This window comes from Patella vulgata, chromosome 7, assembly GCF_932274485.2.
Source record: "Patella vulgata chromosome 7, xgPatVulg1.2, whole genome shotgun sequence".
Lineage (NCBI taxonomy): Eukaryota > Metazoa > Mollusca > Gastropoda > Patellidae > Patella > Patella vulgata.
The window spans coordinates 43,690,020-43,709,670 of record NC_065885.2 but is presented as its reverse complement, the minus strand read 5'-3'; the positions used below and the strand labels follow the sequence as shown (position 1 = coordinate 43,709,670).

At 36.6% G+C, this 19,651-nt stretch overlaps 1 protein-coding gene across 6 annotated transcripts; it reads right to left on the bottom strand.

Annotated features, from left to right (window-relative positions):
• Positions 1–4,560: 4,560 nt before the first annotated feature.
• Positions 4,561–19,398, bottom strand: LOC126828362 (uncharacterized). Of its 6 annotated transcripts, none has more exons than XR_008788716.1 (2): positions 11,894–12,088; positions 4,561–6,615 (listed from the first exon to the last, which is right to left on the bottom strand). XR_008788716.1 is itself a non-coding variant. In XM_050558113.2 (2 exons), the coding sequence occupies exon 1, from the start codon at positions 19,069–19,071 to the stop codon at positions 17,287–17,289; it is 1,785 nt and encodes a 594-aa protein (XP_050414070.1). In that variant the 5' UTR covers positions 19,072–19,398; the 3' UTR covers positions 4,638–6,615; positions 14,349–17,286. The 6 variants fall into 6 exon arrangements, 1 of the variants encoding a protein (XP_050414070.1); XR_007683003.2 differs by lacking the exon at positions 11,894–12,088 and adding an exon at positions 7,888–8,480; XR_008788714.1 differs by lacking the exon at positions 11,894–12,088 and adding an exon at positions 7,983–8,480.
• Positions 19,399–19,651: the final 253 nt, after the last annotated feature.

The following is a 19,651-nucleotide window of genomic DNA, read 5'->3' as shown; positions in this document are numbered from 1 at the left end:
CGATTTTGATGAATCTTAAAAAGATGTTTACAACCCAAACATCTCGGTTTCTTTCGAAACTATTCAAATATATCATGGTTAGACCCTAATGATGGTTGAATTCGAATTTCGTGAAAATGGCCGCTCCTTGTGCGATAATAGTGGAAAAGTATGTAATGTTTTAAAGAGGTCACAGTTTTTATCCTATTTTGATGAAACTTAAATAATATGTTTATATCCAAAGGATCTCTGTTCCAGTAGATATTCACGTATATCGAACCATAGCTTTCTGAATTATGGCCCCTGATTGTACAAAAAATCACATTTTTAGCTTGTGGACCCTCTTGAGGTCATAAAGACGCTCTAAAGGCTAAAGTTATAATCCAATTGACTTATACAAGAGGGGGGTTGGATAGCCGAATGGTTAGCATGTGCGCGCTGTTTCAGAAAGCCTGTCATTGAGTCAACTGGCGTGGTTTCGAATCCCCGGTCGTACGTGACAAGGAGTAGGGTCGCCTGTCCAACCCCGTGGGTTTTCTCCGGGTCCTCCGATTTCCCCCCACTGCTAAAGACCCCTACGCACAAGCGAATTATTGAAATAAAATTAAACCATGTTAGTCCCGAAATTACCTAGTTTGTGTCGAGTGGACGTTAAACCCCATTTCTCTCTCTCTCTTATACAAGATGTAAGTGTTATGGTCATCAGACGAAAAAAAACCATTGATTTTCAGTGACTACCAATAATTACTGGCAGAGTTATAGCCCTCACTGACATTGAAAAATATTGTGGACTCTCTACAGGCTAATTACTTTATTACTTATTAATAGGTTGTTTCTTTTGATCAGCTTTTGTGTCATTTTGATGTTTCCACCTGCAAAACAACAAATATGACCCATACGGACTTCTCCGAAGACAAAGGTGCTGTGGGCGCATGTTTAGTTGCCAGGCAACCTATCTTTTGATAAACTTGAGACAAGTTTGCAATCAGCATGGGGCAATTGGGTGGGGTGTAGATAAAGTCGCATGGTTCGACCATTCCCAAGTTTCACTACCCAACCATTAGCTACAATTAAATGTATCGTTAAACACACAGTTTAACTCTACAATTGATAGTCTCAGACTCCTAACGCAATTTCAAATAGGTTCAAACGCACAATTGTCAACACATATCGTTACAGTTTGTATTGAAATAAGTAATTCTATCACAATAGTGAAGACTGGACCACTAAAATAGTTACTTTGTGGTAATGCGATCTACATTTTCAAAGCGGTGTTTCTTTATAATGTGAAATCACACGGCCTACTCTTATTCAACTACTCAACTGTCAGTCAAGGGTTCTTTTACTTGATTACCAACGTGTACGACTAGACACTGTTCTGCATCACTGACAAGTGGAAACCACGATTGGAAATCCCGAGGAACTTCCTCGGCCAGCACCTAGACCGGATACCCTGATAAATGAACCAGCGTCTTACACCGTGGCTCGTTGGGAGGATTACGTCTCCACACCCACAAACGTATAAATGCATAATTATATGACGGATTTATCATGTTCTTTGGCGTGAATGTGTGTGTATTTCACAAAATGGTATATCTATACTTACACAATTCGAAAGTCGGCCGTCGTAACCCTAAAATACCGTGCACAAATGCATGTAATACGTGCATTTAGGGTGTGTGCCGATTACAAAATTGCCATGTTAAACGCATAAGGTGTGTGGGGATAATATAATTGCCATAATATATTAACTGGCTGCTACAGTTATCTTGTTTGGTATAAGTTTTCCATACCGATCGATCTGTTATTCCCCAAAAAACCCAAATCATGGGCGCAAATGTATGTACTACACATAGGGCGTGTGGCGATTGAATATTACTTGCCTGCCACAATTACTTTAATTTGTGTGAATTTTCCATACCGATCCATCTGTACTTGAATTACTATTTTAATAGTAATCCTGATAATAATAATAATGATATGGTTATTTGTAAAGCGCGTTAATACAGAACAAAAACAATTTCTAAGGCGCTGTTGGCACTGATTATTTACAGATCAGGGTTTTGAAACAAGAATGTTTTGAGTTGAGATTTAAAATGGCCCACAGACGGTAATTGTTTCATTGACTGTGGTAGTCATTCCAAAGAAAAGGGCCAGTATAAATTGTAAGTTAATAGCTGGAGATTTTAGAATATGTTTTTTCTGAGAACGAAGATTTCTGCTGGTAGTATAGGGTTCTACAAGACTTTTTATATGAGATGGAGCTTGGCCGTTTAACGCTTTGCAGATAAAGAGGAGTAACTTGAACTTAATTCTTTGCTGAATTGGGAACCAATGTAGAGATTGCAATACCGTGGAGATGTGTTGCTATTTCTACTTTTAGTGAGGCACCGAGCTGCTGAATTTTGAACATGACGTAGTTTGTTAATCTGATAGTCTGGTAAGCCGTATAGTAAACCATTTTGGTAACCTAGTTTAGTTGAGATGTATACGTGAATGAGTTCTCCTTTATTTTCATAATTGGGATAGCGTTGGATCTTTCAAATTCGATGTATATGATAGAAGGTGGTGGAGCAAATACTTTGTATGTGATCGTTAAACGATAGGTTCGAGTCTAATACAGCACCAATATTTGGAGAGTTATAGGATCCTGAGATCACTTCTTTATCAAAATTAACTAGCGTTTGATCAATTTTTTAGAGTTGTTAGTTAGTTCCAACGACTACATTTTCTGTTTTATTTGGATTTAATTTCAAAAAATGTTCTGTCATCAACGCAAGAATTTCCGTGGGACAAAGTTCTATATTTTGTATCGTGGAATGTTGAGAGTCTGTCTCAAATTCAATATAAAGTTGGGAGTCGTGCGCAAACACATGAATATTTAGCCCATAGCCTTCAGCAATCTTAATGGTAGACTTTGTGAAGATGATAAAAAGTACAGGTCCGAGTACAGAACCTTGCGGTACCTCACAAGGCATTATATTATCATCGGATGTTGAATCTCTAATTCTGACAGCTTGGGTGCGATTGGTTAGATATGACTTAACCCAGTTAAAGACAGAACCACGCAAGCTAATTTCACACCATAATGCATCAAGGAAATCTTCGGTATCGAGCATATCAAATGCGGCTGAGCGATCTACAGGTATATAAGATTTAAGAGTACCAAGATAACACATTTCTGTTGATCTAAAGTTCGGTAGATATCGTTGGTGATTTTGAGTAAAGCAGTTTCTGTGCTGTGGTATTGTTTGTAGGCAGATTGTAATGGATTTTGAAGGTTATTGGAATAAATATGATCATTTAATTGATTTAGAACACACTTTTCTAGCAGTTTTGAAATGTAAGATAGATTACTGACTGGACGGTAACTCGACAGAATATCTGGATCCATGTTCGATTTCTTTAATAATGGTTTAACAATGGCTTTTCCATTAAATATTAATGTCTGTTACAATTATTTTAATTTGTGTAAATTTTCCATATCGATCAATCTGTACATGACATATACTAAGCAGCAAACGAAACGTCGGGTTGGTATGTTAATCTGAATAGACGCATTGCATAAAACATGTCAAATGTTTTTATTGTATATTTGTGACCACATCTCCAACCTTACCTGAGCAATAAGGCTCCTTCTCAAATACGGAATTGAACCCAGGAAATATTCTCAAAAACGCAACCTGACTTCTGGGATGGTAATGTGTTCTCCATGATTTTCAAGTAACTCATGCTGCACGTGCTGTTCACCGGGACCAGTCCTACAAAATGCACCTCATACCTGGTTGAATCATTCACACTACAACGTCAGCAGCATGCCACGACTCACGACAGCTCAGAGGAACCAGGTGCTTGGAATACTCGACGCTCGCCACACTGCCCAAGCCGTTGCCAATCACTTCCAGGTCAATGTTCGGACCATCTACAGGCTTCAGCAACGCTTTCGAGCCACCAACACCACGGATGACCGCCCCCCAAACTGGTAGACCACGGGTTACCACAAGGCCTAAAGACTGCTATGTTCTGCGACAGCAATTGCAGAATCCCTTCACACAGGCATCTGAGACAGCACGTCAGACAGTGGGAACACACGGAAGAGCCATTAGTGCCGATGCAGTGCGCCGACGTCTTACCAGAGAGAACATCCATTGCCGTAGACCTTACCGTGGACCGATCCCCACCCCACGCCATCGACGTGAACGTCTACAGTTTGCCCAACAACACCAGAACTGGTGAGACAGACAGTGGGGAACGTTTTTTTTTTCACAGATAAGAGTCGGTATTGCTATCAACTGCGGATGGCAGGACAAGAATATGGCGTTGAGGTGGCCAGTGTTATTCTGACCAATGTGTCATGTGTCATGCTTTGATCCATTTAGTAAATCGTTTTCTAGAATGATTTAATTAAAGTGCCTCTCTGATTTTGAAATCGTGCTGACATTTATCAAATTGCCATTGAATATTAATTGTCTGCTATTTATGTGAATTTTTCATATCTATTTTCCTTCAAAATAGCAAGTTTTCTCAATTTATGAAGAATTACAACAAGAAATATAATATCGACATCTTTTTATTAATCAATCAATAAATTATAGCTGATAAAATGAACAAATTATTCACACCATAATTGATAAAATGACAATAAACTATCTACAATATAGTTAACAAAATGGCCAATAAATTATTTTCACTATAGTTTATAAAATCGCCAATAAATCATTCACACTATAGTTGATAAAATAAACAATATAATAATTTCACTACAGTTGTTAAAATGAGGAAAATAAATTATTTTCACTATAGTTGATAAAATGAGCAAATCATTATTCACAGTATGATTAATAAAATGAGAAATAAATTATTCACACTATAGTTCATATGAACAATAAGTTATTTTAACTAATTAGCAATTAGTACACTATAGTTGATTAAATGAAAAAATTATACATACAGTCAATAAGCTGATAAACACTTCATAACACTGAATAAACTATGTATCAATGCACTCAATAAGTCAATATTGTTATCAACAAAATTTATCAATACACTTGATACACTATAGTTGATAAAATGAACATATTATTCACACTATAGTTAAGAAAATAAACATAAAATTATTTACAGTAATATTTATAAAAGTTTGTAATACTATATCAATACAGTCTATAAGCTGATAAACAAACATTTCTGAACACTTAATAAATTTTATCATCCAATAATACATTCTACAGTAGATATCGCTTGTGTGATATATTTCATAATCTACTGCGCTATCTCCTAAGGAGATATCGCTTTACATGAATTTGATTGGTCAGTTGAAAAGGAACTACTTTTTTTATTTTCAAAGAACAGTTCATTTCTTATTAAACGTAACTTTTTTTTTTAATTAAAAATGAACTATTGTTATTCAATTGACCTTGATGGAAACACTGGGTCAATATAAAAGACTTTGCAATGGTTGAATTGCTGTCAAAAATGATGTATCACTACGCCGTAATGTTCAGTAAAAGTGAAATCTACCTTGTTTTTTGTTACCTTATTAACTTTTGTAGGTGGAGTTAACACCTGTCAACCAAACGATCGGCCATTCTCGGAGACGACGAAGAGAGAGTTGACGCCTATTTCTAGTCAAAAATGACAATGGTGATAACTTTGTTCAGAATAAAGTAATTTGACTGAAATTTTCAATATATTCCTCTTTCATCATCTATTTTTGAACTTTTATAGCAAGAATGGCCAACTCTCCCATAATGTATCTTTAAGACACATAATTTTAAAAGACGGGATTGGGTGATAAATAAAATCACCTACTCGTCTTTTTTTATATCAAAAAATATCAACATTCGTTGATAAAGTAAAAAAAACTCGGCAGAGCCTTGTTTTTTTGTTACTTTATCAACTTGTGTTGATATTTTTTGATATCAAAAAATACTGATAGGAGATTCTCTATATGTATCAATGCACTCAACAAGTTTATAACACTTTATCTAATGCAGTCAATATGGTGATCAACAAAAGTTATCAATACAATTGATAAGTTGATAAAAAATTATTTTTCAGTACACTAAATATGTTTTTTCACCCAATTCTTTATCAATACACTCAATATGTTGATAAACAGTACACTCAATATGTTGATAAACAATACACTCCATATGTTGATAAACAGACTATTTATCAATACACTCGGTAAATGAACTATTAGTCAACACACATTCTATATCTTTATCATTATCTCCGTCATCATCATCTTCATAATAGTCAAACAAAGTGCTTTCTGTGAAATCATCCGCAAGAACAATTTTCCAAACATGTTTTATATATTTGCATAATATCACTTTTGGCATCAAACAAACCTGTTCTGTTTGTAAACTGTGAGACAGTGTTAAGGCATGAGCAGCTCCTTCAGATTTCTAGTAATCAGTTAATTTGTCCAGTTGAAGTAGCTCGACTTCTTCTCAGAGCGTATCATAGTAATAATTTATTAACGGGTGAAGAGAATTAGATGTTACACTGTATTCAAATGTATCTGTTTTTTGCTGAAGATTTCCCTTCTGGTATTTGTTGTGTTGTTAGGTAAGTTTAGTGATCTTTAGTTAATACTGATTTTCTTCAGTTGCCTTCCAGCCTTTACTCCTGTAAAAAACAAATAGTATTTTTGAAGAAAAAGTAAGTAAGATAGTAATAACCAAGCCAAGGTGTGTATTAAGTGCTTGTCCACGAGAAAACCATGCAAAATCGTGCAAAATCGGGAAGGTGAGGGGTCGGCCGATTCCATTCATATTCATAGGGTTTGGTCATGCCCATGAGACTACTCGACAGCCAAAACCGCCGATCTCAGAAATTGACTCTAGCCGAGATACGGCAGGCAGGTGTTTTGGGGGCTTTTTTCTCATTTTTTCGTCAATTTTAGGCAATGTTAGCTGCTGTTTTTCAGGTTGCAAATGAGTACTTATGAAACAAATGATGATTCGATATATTAGGCTAGGTAGTAATGTTTAAAAAAAAATGAAGAAAGAAAAATCTATCTTTCCACTGAGGGGTGCCATTTGGTTATTCCTGAAGTGTATAAATCAAACCTTATAAAGTACCCTAACTTTATGCCGCGATATCTCCACTGCCGCGGGGTCCCATGAATTCTTTTTGTGGTTGTTAGTAACTGGGTATCAGGTCTCTCGATTAAAAAAATAAAATTTCATATATGTCTATAACTACATTCTCAAAAATAGTGGGTAATTTTGACAAAAATCAGATAAATTCGACAATTTTACGAAGCTTTATCCCCAATATTATCAAACTGATATTCAAACAAATGTAGTATAATACGGACGCCTTCACAGCTGCTATGTTTTCGCAACATAATGTTCGTATGACAACTCTTACTGCAACTGGAAGTGAAAATTTGCTAAAATTCGCATTATTTCACTCTTAAATCTCTTGATATGTACAGATCTCATTATAAGTTGCAGTTGAAAGAACTGTCATAGCTCACAGTAGTCATTGAATAGTAAAATGTAGGCCTAAATCCTCAAGATTGGAAAATAAATTCTACACTCTAAAAAGTTCCAGGTCAGCAGGACTAAAACGGCAAGATTTTTTCTTTTCTTTCAATTTTCAGGACCGATGTTATCTTAACCTCTACCTGCGACCAACGAGTTAATTATCAATATTTAGACTATACCCTACCTACAAGCAAGGCTCTACACAGCATTTTGAACTTACTTGTGCAAACATAAGTAAATTTTCAAAACCACTAGCCAAACAAAATTTTCAGTTGCCAAGTCTGAAGATTAGAATAATTTGTCGTATGTTATAGCTAAATTATATCGTGAACATACATAACACTTCAACTTGTCGTCCTATAATAATATATGATGTTTTAAACATCTTTTTCCGACTGGGACTCACTGCGAGACGAAGACGGCAAAGCTTGTAATTTTGCTTGTTTGGGTTGTGTAGCGTCAGTAGCATGACTATCATCATTTTTCCCCAATTAGACTCACTGCGAGACGAAGTTACTTTACTAGTAAAGACGATATAGGTTTGATTTGTCTGCTAGCCATGCTGTCGGCTGTCTCGTAAACTTCCGATAAATACAGCGCATGCGCAATGAGGATTTCCTCGCAGAGGACAATGAGATTGACCCAATTTCAAACCAGGAAAGAAACAAGAGTGACAGTTGACCGGGATCATTGCCGATTACGTTATCTTTACAGAGAAAAGTTCAGATAGCTATAGTGTTAATTGGGGACTTTAAGATATATGTTTACTATATTGGACAATGCCCGTTATTGACCTCGTGAGTCAATCCTTAATCCTCACAAAATATCAAATATATACAAAATTTACTGTCGGGAGGGAATACTAATCCTTACAAAATATCACATCTAATTACATTAATGAACCCTTACAAAATATCAAATGTAATACAAAAACTACATTCATAATTTTTCACAATATATCAGAGACATTCAATGAATCCTTTCCTTACAAAATATCAAATACAGATACAAAATTTACATTCATGAACCCTCGCAAAATATCATACAAAATTTACATTCATAAATTTTTACAAAATATCAGAAGGATAAAATAGTGGAAGTACCTCATGAATCTAATCTCCTCAATATATATCAGGATCTATCAGCAGGACGGTGTTACTATCATTGACAAATAGTAAATATCATCACAAAGGTCTTATAATCATTGATAAATAGTAAATATCAGCAGAACGGTGTTAAAATCATTGACATATAGTAAATATCATCAGGACAGTGTTATAATCATTGACAAATAGTAAATATCAGCAGAACGGTGTTATAATCATTGACAAATAGTAAATATCAGCGGAACGATGTTACTATCATTGAAAAATAGTAAATATCAGCGGGATGATGTTATTATCATTGAAAAATAGTAAATATGAGCAGGACGGTGTCATTGAAAAATAGTAAATATCATCAGGACGGTGTTATAATCATTGACAAATAGTAAATATCAGTAGAACGGTGTTACTATCATTGACAAATATGTAGTAAATATCAGCGGGACGATGTTACTATAATTGAAAAATAGTAAATATCATCAGGGCGGTGTTATAATCATTGACAAATAGTAAATATCAGTAGAACGGTGTTACTATCATTGACAAATAGTTAATATCATCAGGATGTTGTTACTATCATTGAAAAATAGTAAATATCATCAGGATGGTGTTACTATCATTGAAAAATAGTAAATATCAGTAGAACGGTGTTACTATCATTGACAAATAGTAAATATCAGCGGGACGATGTTACTATCATTGACAAATAGTAAATATGAGCAGGACAGTGTTATAATCATTGACAAATAGTAACTATCAGCAGAACGGTGTTACTATCATTGACAAATAGTGAATATCAGCGGGACGATGTTACTATCATTGAAAAATAGTAAATATCATCAGGACGGTGTTATAATCATTGACAAATAGTAAATATCAGTAGAACGGTGTTACTATCATTGAAAAATAGTAAATATCAGTGGGACGATGTTACTATCATTGAAAAATAGTAAATATCAGCGGGACGATGTTACTATCATTAAAAAATAGTAAATATGAGCAGGACGGTGTCATTGAAAAATAGTAAATATCATCAGGACGATGTTATAATCATTGACAAATAGTAAATATCAGTAGAACGGTGTTACTATCATCCATATTTTGTCACTATATTGATTAGAACATATCAATATCAGATGATCCAATATCAAAATTGTCAAAACTTAGACAATGTTATCGCGCATGCGTATGAAGATATATGAAATTTTATTTTTTTAATCGAGAGACCTTGTACCCATTTACTAACAACCACAAAAAGAATTCATGGGACCCCGCGGCAGTGGAGATATCGAGGGCATAAAGTTGGGCACTTTATAGGGTTCGATTTATACCCTTCAGGAATAACCAAATGGCACCCTTCAGTGGAAAGATAGATTTTTCTTTTTTCCCTTTTTTGAAACATTACTACCTAGCCTAATATATCGAATCATCATTTGTTTCATAAGTACTCATTTACAACCTGAAAAACAGCAGCTAACAATGCCTAAAATTAACGAAAAAATGAGCAAAAAGCCCTCAAAAACACCTGTTTGCCGTATCTCAGCTATGGTCAATTTCTGAAATCGGCGGTTTTGGCTATCGAGTAGTCTCATGGGCATGACCAAACCCTGTGAATATGAATGGAATCGGCCGACCCCTCACCTTCCCGATTTCTGCATGGTTTTCTCGTGGACTAGCACTTAAGATAAAAGATAAGGTACCAAATATATGAGAACTGAGGGTATTAAGTGATCATTTAGCATTTCAAAGCAGGATGACAGGATTTCAACTAAACAGGACGATAGGATTTCAAAGAACTTAAAAAATATTTTAACATACATTATGCACGAGCTTAATCTGATTATTACAAGTCTTTATTTAGACTTCAGATGTCATAGAAATTATAAATTAGATCTTTATTTACACAACAAGCACAAAATCAACTCTGTAGACCCACGGATGGCTTGGATTTGGCTTGGATTTAGAGGGGATTTCATTGATTGATTAAATTTTTAAATGCCATTGTAAGCGGAGATTAACCATTAAGTAGACGTCATACTCCCGGAAATTTAAGATCGAGGCTAAATGATAGAGTGTACGAAGCTAGGCCGCTGTTGAGCGATGCCGCATGTCAGTCAATGTGATTGAAATTTCGATATATACAGCTATAATTATCCTCATTGTTTTGGTACATTCTTTTCAAACTTTCGCTTCTTTTTTATATATTAAAAGTCTTATTTTTAATTTGTAGTAAAAATAAATGTGATACGAATTGAATTCCAACCCTATCTCAAACCGAATAGGCTAACGGTACCACAGTCATTGAAAACGTTACTTGATAATCAAGATTATGTAGGTGGAGTTAACGCCTGTCAATCAAACGATCGGCCATTCTCGGAGACGGCAAAGAGAGAGTTGACGCCTATTTCTAGTCAAAAATTACAATGGTGATAACTTTGTTCAGAATAAAGTAATTTGACTGAAATTTTCAATATAGTCCTCTTTCATCATCTATTTTTGAACTTTTATAGCAAGAATGGCCAACTCTCTATTAAAATCTCCCATAATGTATCTTTAAGACACATAATTTTAAAAGTATTATTTTGCTCAGTGAATTGCTCAGTGATACTGATACCCATTTAATCCATTCCTTACTGGTCACTGTGGTGACTAGCTTTGTGATCGTCATTCTACTACAGCTAGGCCTATTCACTTTTGGTCCTACTGTGTTTAATTGAATTGGGTTGTAAGCATTCTAGTTAATTCATGGCTTGGAATAGGCCCAGTTACTGGATCCCACAGAAAATTGTTACCTAGGCTGTGACCTGTGTGATGACCCAATGACTGGGGCCATGTGTATTGAAAAGATTAAAGATACATTATGCAAGATTTAGATAAAAAGCAGGCCGTTCTTATTATAATAGTTTGAAAATAGATAATGCAAAATGAATATATTGAAAATTTCGTTCAAATTACTCTATTGCAAGCAAAGATATTAGTCTTTGAAGGTTTGACAAGACATGTACAATAATTGCAACCACCGTACTGGTTGTTCAAAGCTAAGTCTCGCTCCTTCATTTCTAAATTAAATCAAAATATGGCTGAACCGTTCTAATCTAGTTAATATCAGAGATATCCGATGGTATCAAGAGTTGATTTTATGCTTGTCATGTAAATAAATGTCTAATTAATAGTTTATATAATATAACATTTCAGGTCTAAAGAAAAACCTGCAATAGGCAGATTGAGCTCTTGAATAACGTATGTTTAAGTGATTAATTCTTTGCAACATACAGAATTTTCCATATTGAGACTGATGAAGGTGCGAACCTGAAGCATTGCTTTCCTCCATTGATAATTTTTTTTACCTCATCTTTTGACAAAATCTAAAATAAATACATTACAGGAGTATTACGATATGAAGAATCCATCATGCCCAATGATAGTGTTATGGACCAGACATGTAACTAAATTTTGGGTTGAGTAACCATTACTGGTGCCATCTTACAGCAGATGGGAACAGAATAAAATCTGACCTGTCAAGCATACATTACATGTACTATTAGTAAAGAACTACACGATTTTAAGAAACACAAGAAATATCTGTAGTTCTGATGTAGGATGAAAGAATTATAGTAATGTTGTAAACACAAAAAAAACTGTAATCTGTAAGCTTATTGAAGAAAAAAAACAATTAAAGATTCCTTAAGTAAGATTTTGAACAAGGAATAATTTGAAAATTTCAGTAAAATTACTGCATTCAGCGTAGTCTCTTTTTTCATTGCTACTGTTTGTTACGATATACACAAAGTCTTGTACATCCATTTTTAAATTAGATTATTAAATGGCAATTCCGTTTCAATCTGTTCATAATCACATGGTTGATTATGGGCTTTATTCCGATGTGGTTTCATCTTGTCAGTGGTGCAGGACGTAAAAGATTCCTTGGCAGTTGGAATTCGATATAAAAGTAGGCCATAGTGCCGCTGCCCGGGCAAAATTTCCCTCAACGCACACTGTATGGCCTATGCCCTTGTACATTAGCCCAGTATAGGAGAAAAACAATAGAACGTTAAACCCCATTTCATTTCATTTTGGATTATGTGATCAAGGACCGTAACTCTGGCAGTAATTATCAGAAATCGTTGAAAATTAAGACTTCTTCGTCTCATGACCTGCAATGAAATGAAATGGGGTTTAATGTCCTATATTATGTATCATGACCTTAAACACTATAAATTCAATGTCAATACGATAATAAGGACCATAACTTTCGCTGAAAATTTATAGGCTTCTTTGTCTCATGACCTTAAAAACTGTTTATCAATCGGATATTAACTTTAATAGACTTGTGGATGTAGAGACGGCCTGACAATAATATGCCCACATTTCAGTTTTGGCGTATAAAAAGATAGGTTGCTAGGCAACGAAACATACGCCCATAGCAGCTAAATCGTCCGGGCAGTCAACAAGTGTTGTGCATATTTTTACTTCTTTCGGTAATGAAACATTTATAATACACTCATGAAGTAATTATCAGAAAACCATTAGAATTTGTTTGGTTTTTAATATCATGGATTTAGCTGTTCAAGTCATAAAAATTCATTGAAAATCAATATACTTGTTCGTCTCAAGCTCTTAAACTCTGTGTATCAATCTAAAGTTAATCGGATGCTAACTTTAGCCTCTAGAGCGTCACAAGATTTTTCAAAGTGATCAAGGGCCATAACTGTGACAGTAATTATCGAAAATCACTTAAAATGAATAGACTTCTTTGTCTCATGACCTTAAACACTGTGTATAAATTTAAAGTCAACCGGATATTGACTTTGGCCTCTAGAGCGTCCACAAGATTTTTCAAAGTGATCAAGGGCCATAACTCTAGCTGTAAATATCGAAAATCACTGAAAATGAATAGACTTCATCTCATGACCCTAAACACTGTGTATAAATTTTAGAGTCAATCGGATATGAACTTTAGCCTTTAGAGTGTCCAAAAGATTTTTCAAAGTGATCAAGGGACATAACTCTGGCAGTACTTATCGTAAATCGCTGAAAATCAATAGGCTTCTTCGCTTCATGACCTTAAACACTGTGTATAAATTTAAGGTCAATCGGATATTAACTTTAGCCTCTAGAGCGTCCACAAGATTTTTTGAAGTGATCAAAGGCCATAACTCTGGCAGTAATTATCGGAAATCGCTGAAAATCAATAGGCTTCTTCGTTTCATGGCCTTAAACACTGTATAGAAATTTAAAGTCAATCGGATATTAACTTTAGCCTCTAGAGCGTCCACAAGCAATTGTGGACGCCGGACGGACGGACGGGGGCGACAACAATATACGACCACATTTTAATGTGGGCGTATAAAAAAGTAGTCTATCTGTCCATTCATGAATTCTGATTCACCATCCACTGGCATTGGTTTATTTACATCCTATTCGGGAGGTCAGGGGAGAGAGAAATGGGGTTTAACGTCCACTCGACACAAACTAGTTCATTTCGGGACTAACAAATGGTTTAATTTTATTTCAATAATTCGCTTGCGGAGGACCCGGAGAAAACCCACGAGGTTGGACAGGCAACCCTACTCCTTGTCACGTACAACCGGGGATTCGAAACCACGCCTGTCGACTGACTCGACTCAATGACAGACTTGATACAGCGCGCGCAGGGGAGGTCAGGGATACAGTACAATGTATGGTGGCCGTAAACTCGATAAAGTAAATACATTTAAACCATAAAATTTCTTTATTCTGTCCACCATAGGATTTATAAGTAAACCTTAAACCTTGTACATAGCGGTATTGAAACGCGTCACCGTCCCTTTAACTTGAAACTGCAGCCATGCCATTACCAATACTCAATAGCCGATGTCTTGTTTACCGTTAGCCTTTCACATAGACACGACGAATTGAGACCTTAAACTAGCAGCTTATACAGTTCGCCATCGACACTCAATATCCGTTAACCGTGTGACATAAGCATTGAGCATCTATAGGAAAACTTTAACGTTAATACCGTTGACAACGGTTTCAAATAGTTTGAGACCGCTGTTTACTTCGCCATCTTTCTTTTGCACGCTTCCCGCTTGCTTACATCATCCTTTTTAATAAAGAGAGTTGCCTCCCTCTAACCGTTAAACTAAAATACATAAATTGATCGGCTGCGGGCACATACCCGGTCCCTAAATTAGGAAATCAATTTACAAACTAATATTCAGTCTTAATAACTGCAGCCGTTTAAACACATTAAAAATTGTCCACGTTAAACCGTAATACCATTAAAGTCATTTAAATACTATTAAACATTAAATCACTTAAAAGTCACTTTAACACGTTAATCACCATCTTCCTTCTCAAGTAGTAGAACCAATTTAGCAATAGGTCGGCGTAGTTGAGTGGTTGACGTTCTAATTTTAGCAGCTCTAACTAGTCCTTTATTATCAGTTTCTGTTGAAACGATTCTTCCCATTATCCATTCGTTTCTAGGGAGACTGTCATCACACACAAGAACAATATCATCAATCTGGACATTACGTTGAGGATGACACCATTTATTGCGTTCCTGTAAACATATCATATACTCCTTCTTCCATCGGGTCCAAAACAGATTGGCGAGATACTGGACTCTGCGCCACCTGCGACGTAGATATAGATCTTCACGTTGAAAACATCCAGGCGGTGATAAAACAACTTGAGTCTTAGTAGTTAAGATGTGATTGGGCGTTAAGGGATCTAAATCGTCTTTATCAGAAGAAAAAAATGTAAGAGGTCTAGAGTTTAAGATTTGTTCGACCTCGCACATTAAAGTTCTAAACGATTCATCATCTAGACATCTTCCATGTTCCTTGAGGAGAAAATTGAAGACCTTTCTAATTGAGCGAATTTGGCGCTCCCAAATTCCTCCCATGTGGCTTGCGGTTGGGGGGTTGAATATCCAATCAACGTTGAAATGCAGTAATTTATTTCTAACTTTATCCTTGTCCATTTCATCTAATGCCTGACGAAGCTCCTTTTCGGCACCAATGAAGTTGGATCCATTATCACTTCGTATCTGTCTAACGGGTCCTCTTCAGGCTATGAAACGTTGAAGAGCTTGTATGAATGAATCCGTTTCCAAAGAGTTCGAAACTTCGATGTGAATACTTCTGCTAGCTAGACAAGTGAAAATAGCTCCGTAACGTTTAAGTTCACGTCGTCCATCCTTAATATAGAACGGTCCGAAATAATCTAATCCCACGTAGGTAAACGGTGGTGAGGGGTTGACTCTTTCGGCTGGCAAATCCGCCATTTTCTGTATGTTTGGTTTAGCTCGGTTGCGTCGACAGGGAACACATTTAGTTATCACCTGGCGTACTGCGGCGTTGGCTCCTATTATCCAATACTTTTCTCGTAGCGATGCTAGAACATGACCTCTTCCTGCATGAGCAAGTCGTTGATGAGCATGGCGAATGACGAGTTCTGTTAAGTGACCCTTTCTGGGAACGATTACAGGGTGCTTTAAGGATTCCGAGACGTCGGCTCTGTCTAACCGTCCACCAACGCGGAGAACACCATTATCGATAACTGGATCGAGCTTCCATAAATTTGACAAATTCTTCGTTAACAACTTTTTGCACTTAAACTGTTGGCGACGATTATTCTGATTGAAGTCTGTTGATCTAAGAACTTTAAGTTCTTCAGCGTATTGATGTTCGTGAACGTACTTAAAAATACTACTTTCTGCTTTCTCCATTTCTACAGTTATGGGTAAGTTTAAGGATCTGAATGAGGATTTCCTCCGTTCAGTCATAAAGGCTTCTTCTGATCTATTTAAATGATTATGATCTTTTCTGTCCTTACTCAAACGCAGTAGAATTGATTTAAACCGTAAAAATATAACAACAGCACGTTTTAATCTGTGCCAATCTGAATAGTGTTCAATAAACAACTTCACAGGATTATTATCAGAACAAGTTACGTTCGTTACACAATTAGAAACTTCATCCTTTACTTCAGGATCTGATGAGGGAATTAGTCCAGGTAACACTGGTTGTTTGATCCATTCCTCTTCTGGCTTCCATAAGAATTCGGGACCTTTAAGCCATCTGTTTGACTGTAGGAATGTTAAGCTTGTTAAACCACGTGAGGCGTCATCAGCTGGATTACTTTTAGTGTCGATATACAGCCATTGGGATGGTTCTGAGCAGTTACGAATCGTTTGAACTCTGTTCGCAACAAAGATTTTGAATCGTCGTTGGTCATTATGAATGTATCTTAAGACAGTAGTTGAGTCTGTGTGATAAAAGACAGAATCCGGTTTATCAGTCAACTCATTTAACAACAGTTGGCCAATGCGTGTTGATACTGTAGCGGCCGTTAGTTCGAGTCTCGGTATAGTAACTGTCTTTATGGGTGCGAGTCTACTTTTACCTAGTAAAAATGAACAGTGTATTCGATCGTTATTATCCTTGAGTCGAAGATAAGCAACCGCTCCATACGCTGTAGAACTTGCATCCGAAAATACATGAACTTGCTTTGATAGTATAGGTCCAAATTCAACCGGTTTAACACATCGTTGAATCTCTATCTTCTCTAAAGCCAGAAGATTATCTTTCCAGTTTAACCATTGTCGTTGATACTCCACTGGTATAGCGTCATCCCAATCAAGATCAAGGCGGCATAAATCCTGTAATATTCGTTTGGCTGTTAACGTTACCGGGGAAACAAATCCGAGTGGGTCATAGATTGACGATACCATGGATAAGATACCTCTGCGAGTTAAAGGTCTGTCCTTTAAGGTGATTGTGAAACCAAAAGTGTCCGATGAAACAACCCATTTTACGCCAAGTGCTCGTTCTACTGGTAGGTTCTAAATTCAAATCCAACTCCCGAACTTCCTTAGCCCTTTCGTCCTCTGGAATAGATTCAAGAACCTCTTTATCAGAACAGATGAACTTGGTCAACCTAAATCCGCCTTTAAGGCATGCACCTTGTAACCTTCGTATTAAGTCTTTAGCGATTTCTGGAGTCTTGACACTTTTGAGGCAATCGTCTACATAAAAGTTATTACGAATAACATTTGCGACAGTTTTACCAAACTCTTCTTCTGATTCATCCGCAGTCTTCTTTAATGCGAAGTTTGAGCAGCTGGGGGATGAGGCAGCTCCAAACAGATGTACACACATACGGAACTCCTCTAAGTCGTTATCAATGTCGCCGTCCTTCCACCATAGAAGTCGTAGAAAGTCTCGATGGTGAGGTGGGACCATTACCTGATGGAACATTGATTCGATGTCTCCCATGAATGCGATACGTTCGTCCCGAAATCGAGTTAATACACCAATCAATGAGTTTGTCAGGTTTGGGCCCTGTAGTAGCTGATTATTCAAAGAGATACCTTGGTACTGCGCGCTACAATCGAACACGACTCTTATCTTGTCTAATTTACGAGGGTGGTAGACCCCATGATGCGGAAGATACCACGAATGTCCTGGTTCCGGTGAGGCATTTTCAGGAACTTTCTCGATAAAACCCTTATCGATATTGTCTTGAATAAAACGTTTATAATGTTCATAATACTGAGAATCGCTTGACATCTTTTTCTTCTGCCATTCACAGCGTTTAACAGCTTGAAGTCGGTTATCTGGGAAGAGAATATGCTCTTTACGAAAAGGAAGTGGGATCTGATAGTGGCCGTTTACGTTACTTATACCATCATTGACAATTTCTATAAACTTCCTGTCGTCTTGAGACAAACCATATTCTTCTGAGTTTTGATTGATCGGATCCTCGTTAAAGTCTCTTTCGAACATTTCAAGAACTGTTTGCGGTGAGAATATTTCCTTGAACCTTTCTACTTCTCGAACAGTTATGCGATTTACTGAGACTTCGTTTGTTGACAAAGATTCTTCTACGGCAACTGGCCCACACACGGTCCAACCATGAGGCAAGCGCATAGCAAATGGTCCATTTCCTTCACTAGGTTTTACTTCTAACGGCCCTAGAGCTACGGGACAATTACTACCGATGAGAAGCCCAATGTCGCATCCTTGAATAAGTTGAGGGATTTTCTTTGCTATATCTTGAAGGTGTTCCCATTTACTAACGATTTCTGGTGTAGGAACCTGTGAGAGTGTGACGGGTATTTCACCTACTGTGTACGTTTTAGGTAATTCTATTCCATTATTGCCATCGATGTCAAGCACCAACAGGTTATTTATCATTTCTGAGTCTAACATGTCTTGACCATGCATGGTGCCCAGTTGTACTTTCGTTGAGACTCCTTTGGCATTTAATTTCGTCTGGGTGTCTTTTAGTAGAAAACAACCGCTGCTGCCATTATCATAAAAGGCAAGCGTAATAACCATTTTATCTTTCCACTGTAAACGTACTGGAAGGATGGGTTGTAAAATAATAGAGTTTACTGATCTGGTTACATTGCACACTGTTTTAGGAATAACATCTGATATCAAGTTAGCTGTATTTTCACTAGCCTTAGACGATTCAAGATGATTATCAACCATTTGAAGACTGAATCCATCAATATGTAAAGTTGTTGGATGTTTCTTTTGACATTTACTGCATGTGGCCTTTTGTAATCATCCCTTAGCCATGTGATTTGTTCCGAAGCAACTAAAGCAGAGTCTATTGTTTACCAAGAAAGTCTTCTTATCTTCCATTGTTTTCTTCGCAAAGGTTGGGCAATTATCTAAACCATGAGCGCCCTTACAAAGTTTACAGCTTAGTCCAACTTCTGATAACTGATTTTTGTACCCGGTCCCGTTTGAGCACCCGGAATTCGACGATACTGAACTCGTATTTGTAGCAAAGCTTTTCTGTTTGGGTATAAACGGTTTCCTACAATGTCCGTGTAAATCTTTATGCTGATAATGTGGTTTAGTAGCTTGACTGTTCGTTGAACTCGGTTTCACCAAAGCGTCTTTACCGTATATGGGATCGTTTGCAGCTTCTGCAGCATCCTTTATAAAGTCTACCAGGTCAGTGAATAATGCAGTTTTCATTTCAACCTTTCGCATTCGGACAACACGTTCTCTCCATCTTGCTTGAAGACTGTATGGGAGTTTCTGTACAATGCACTGCATA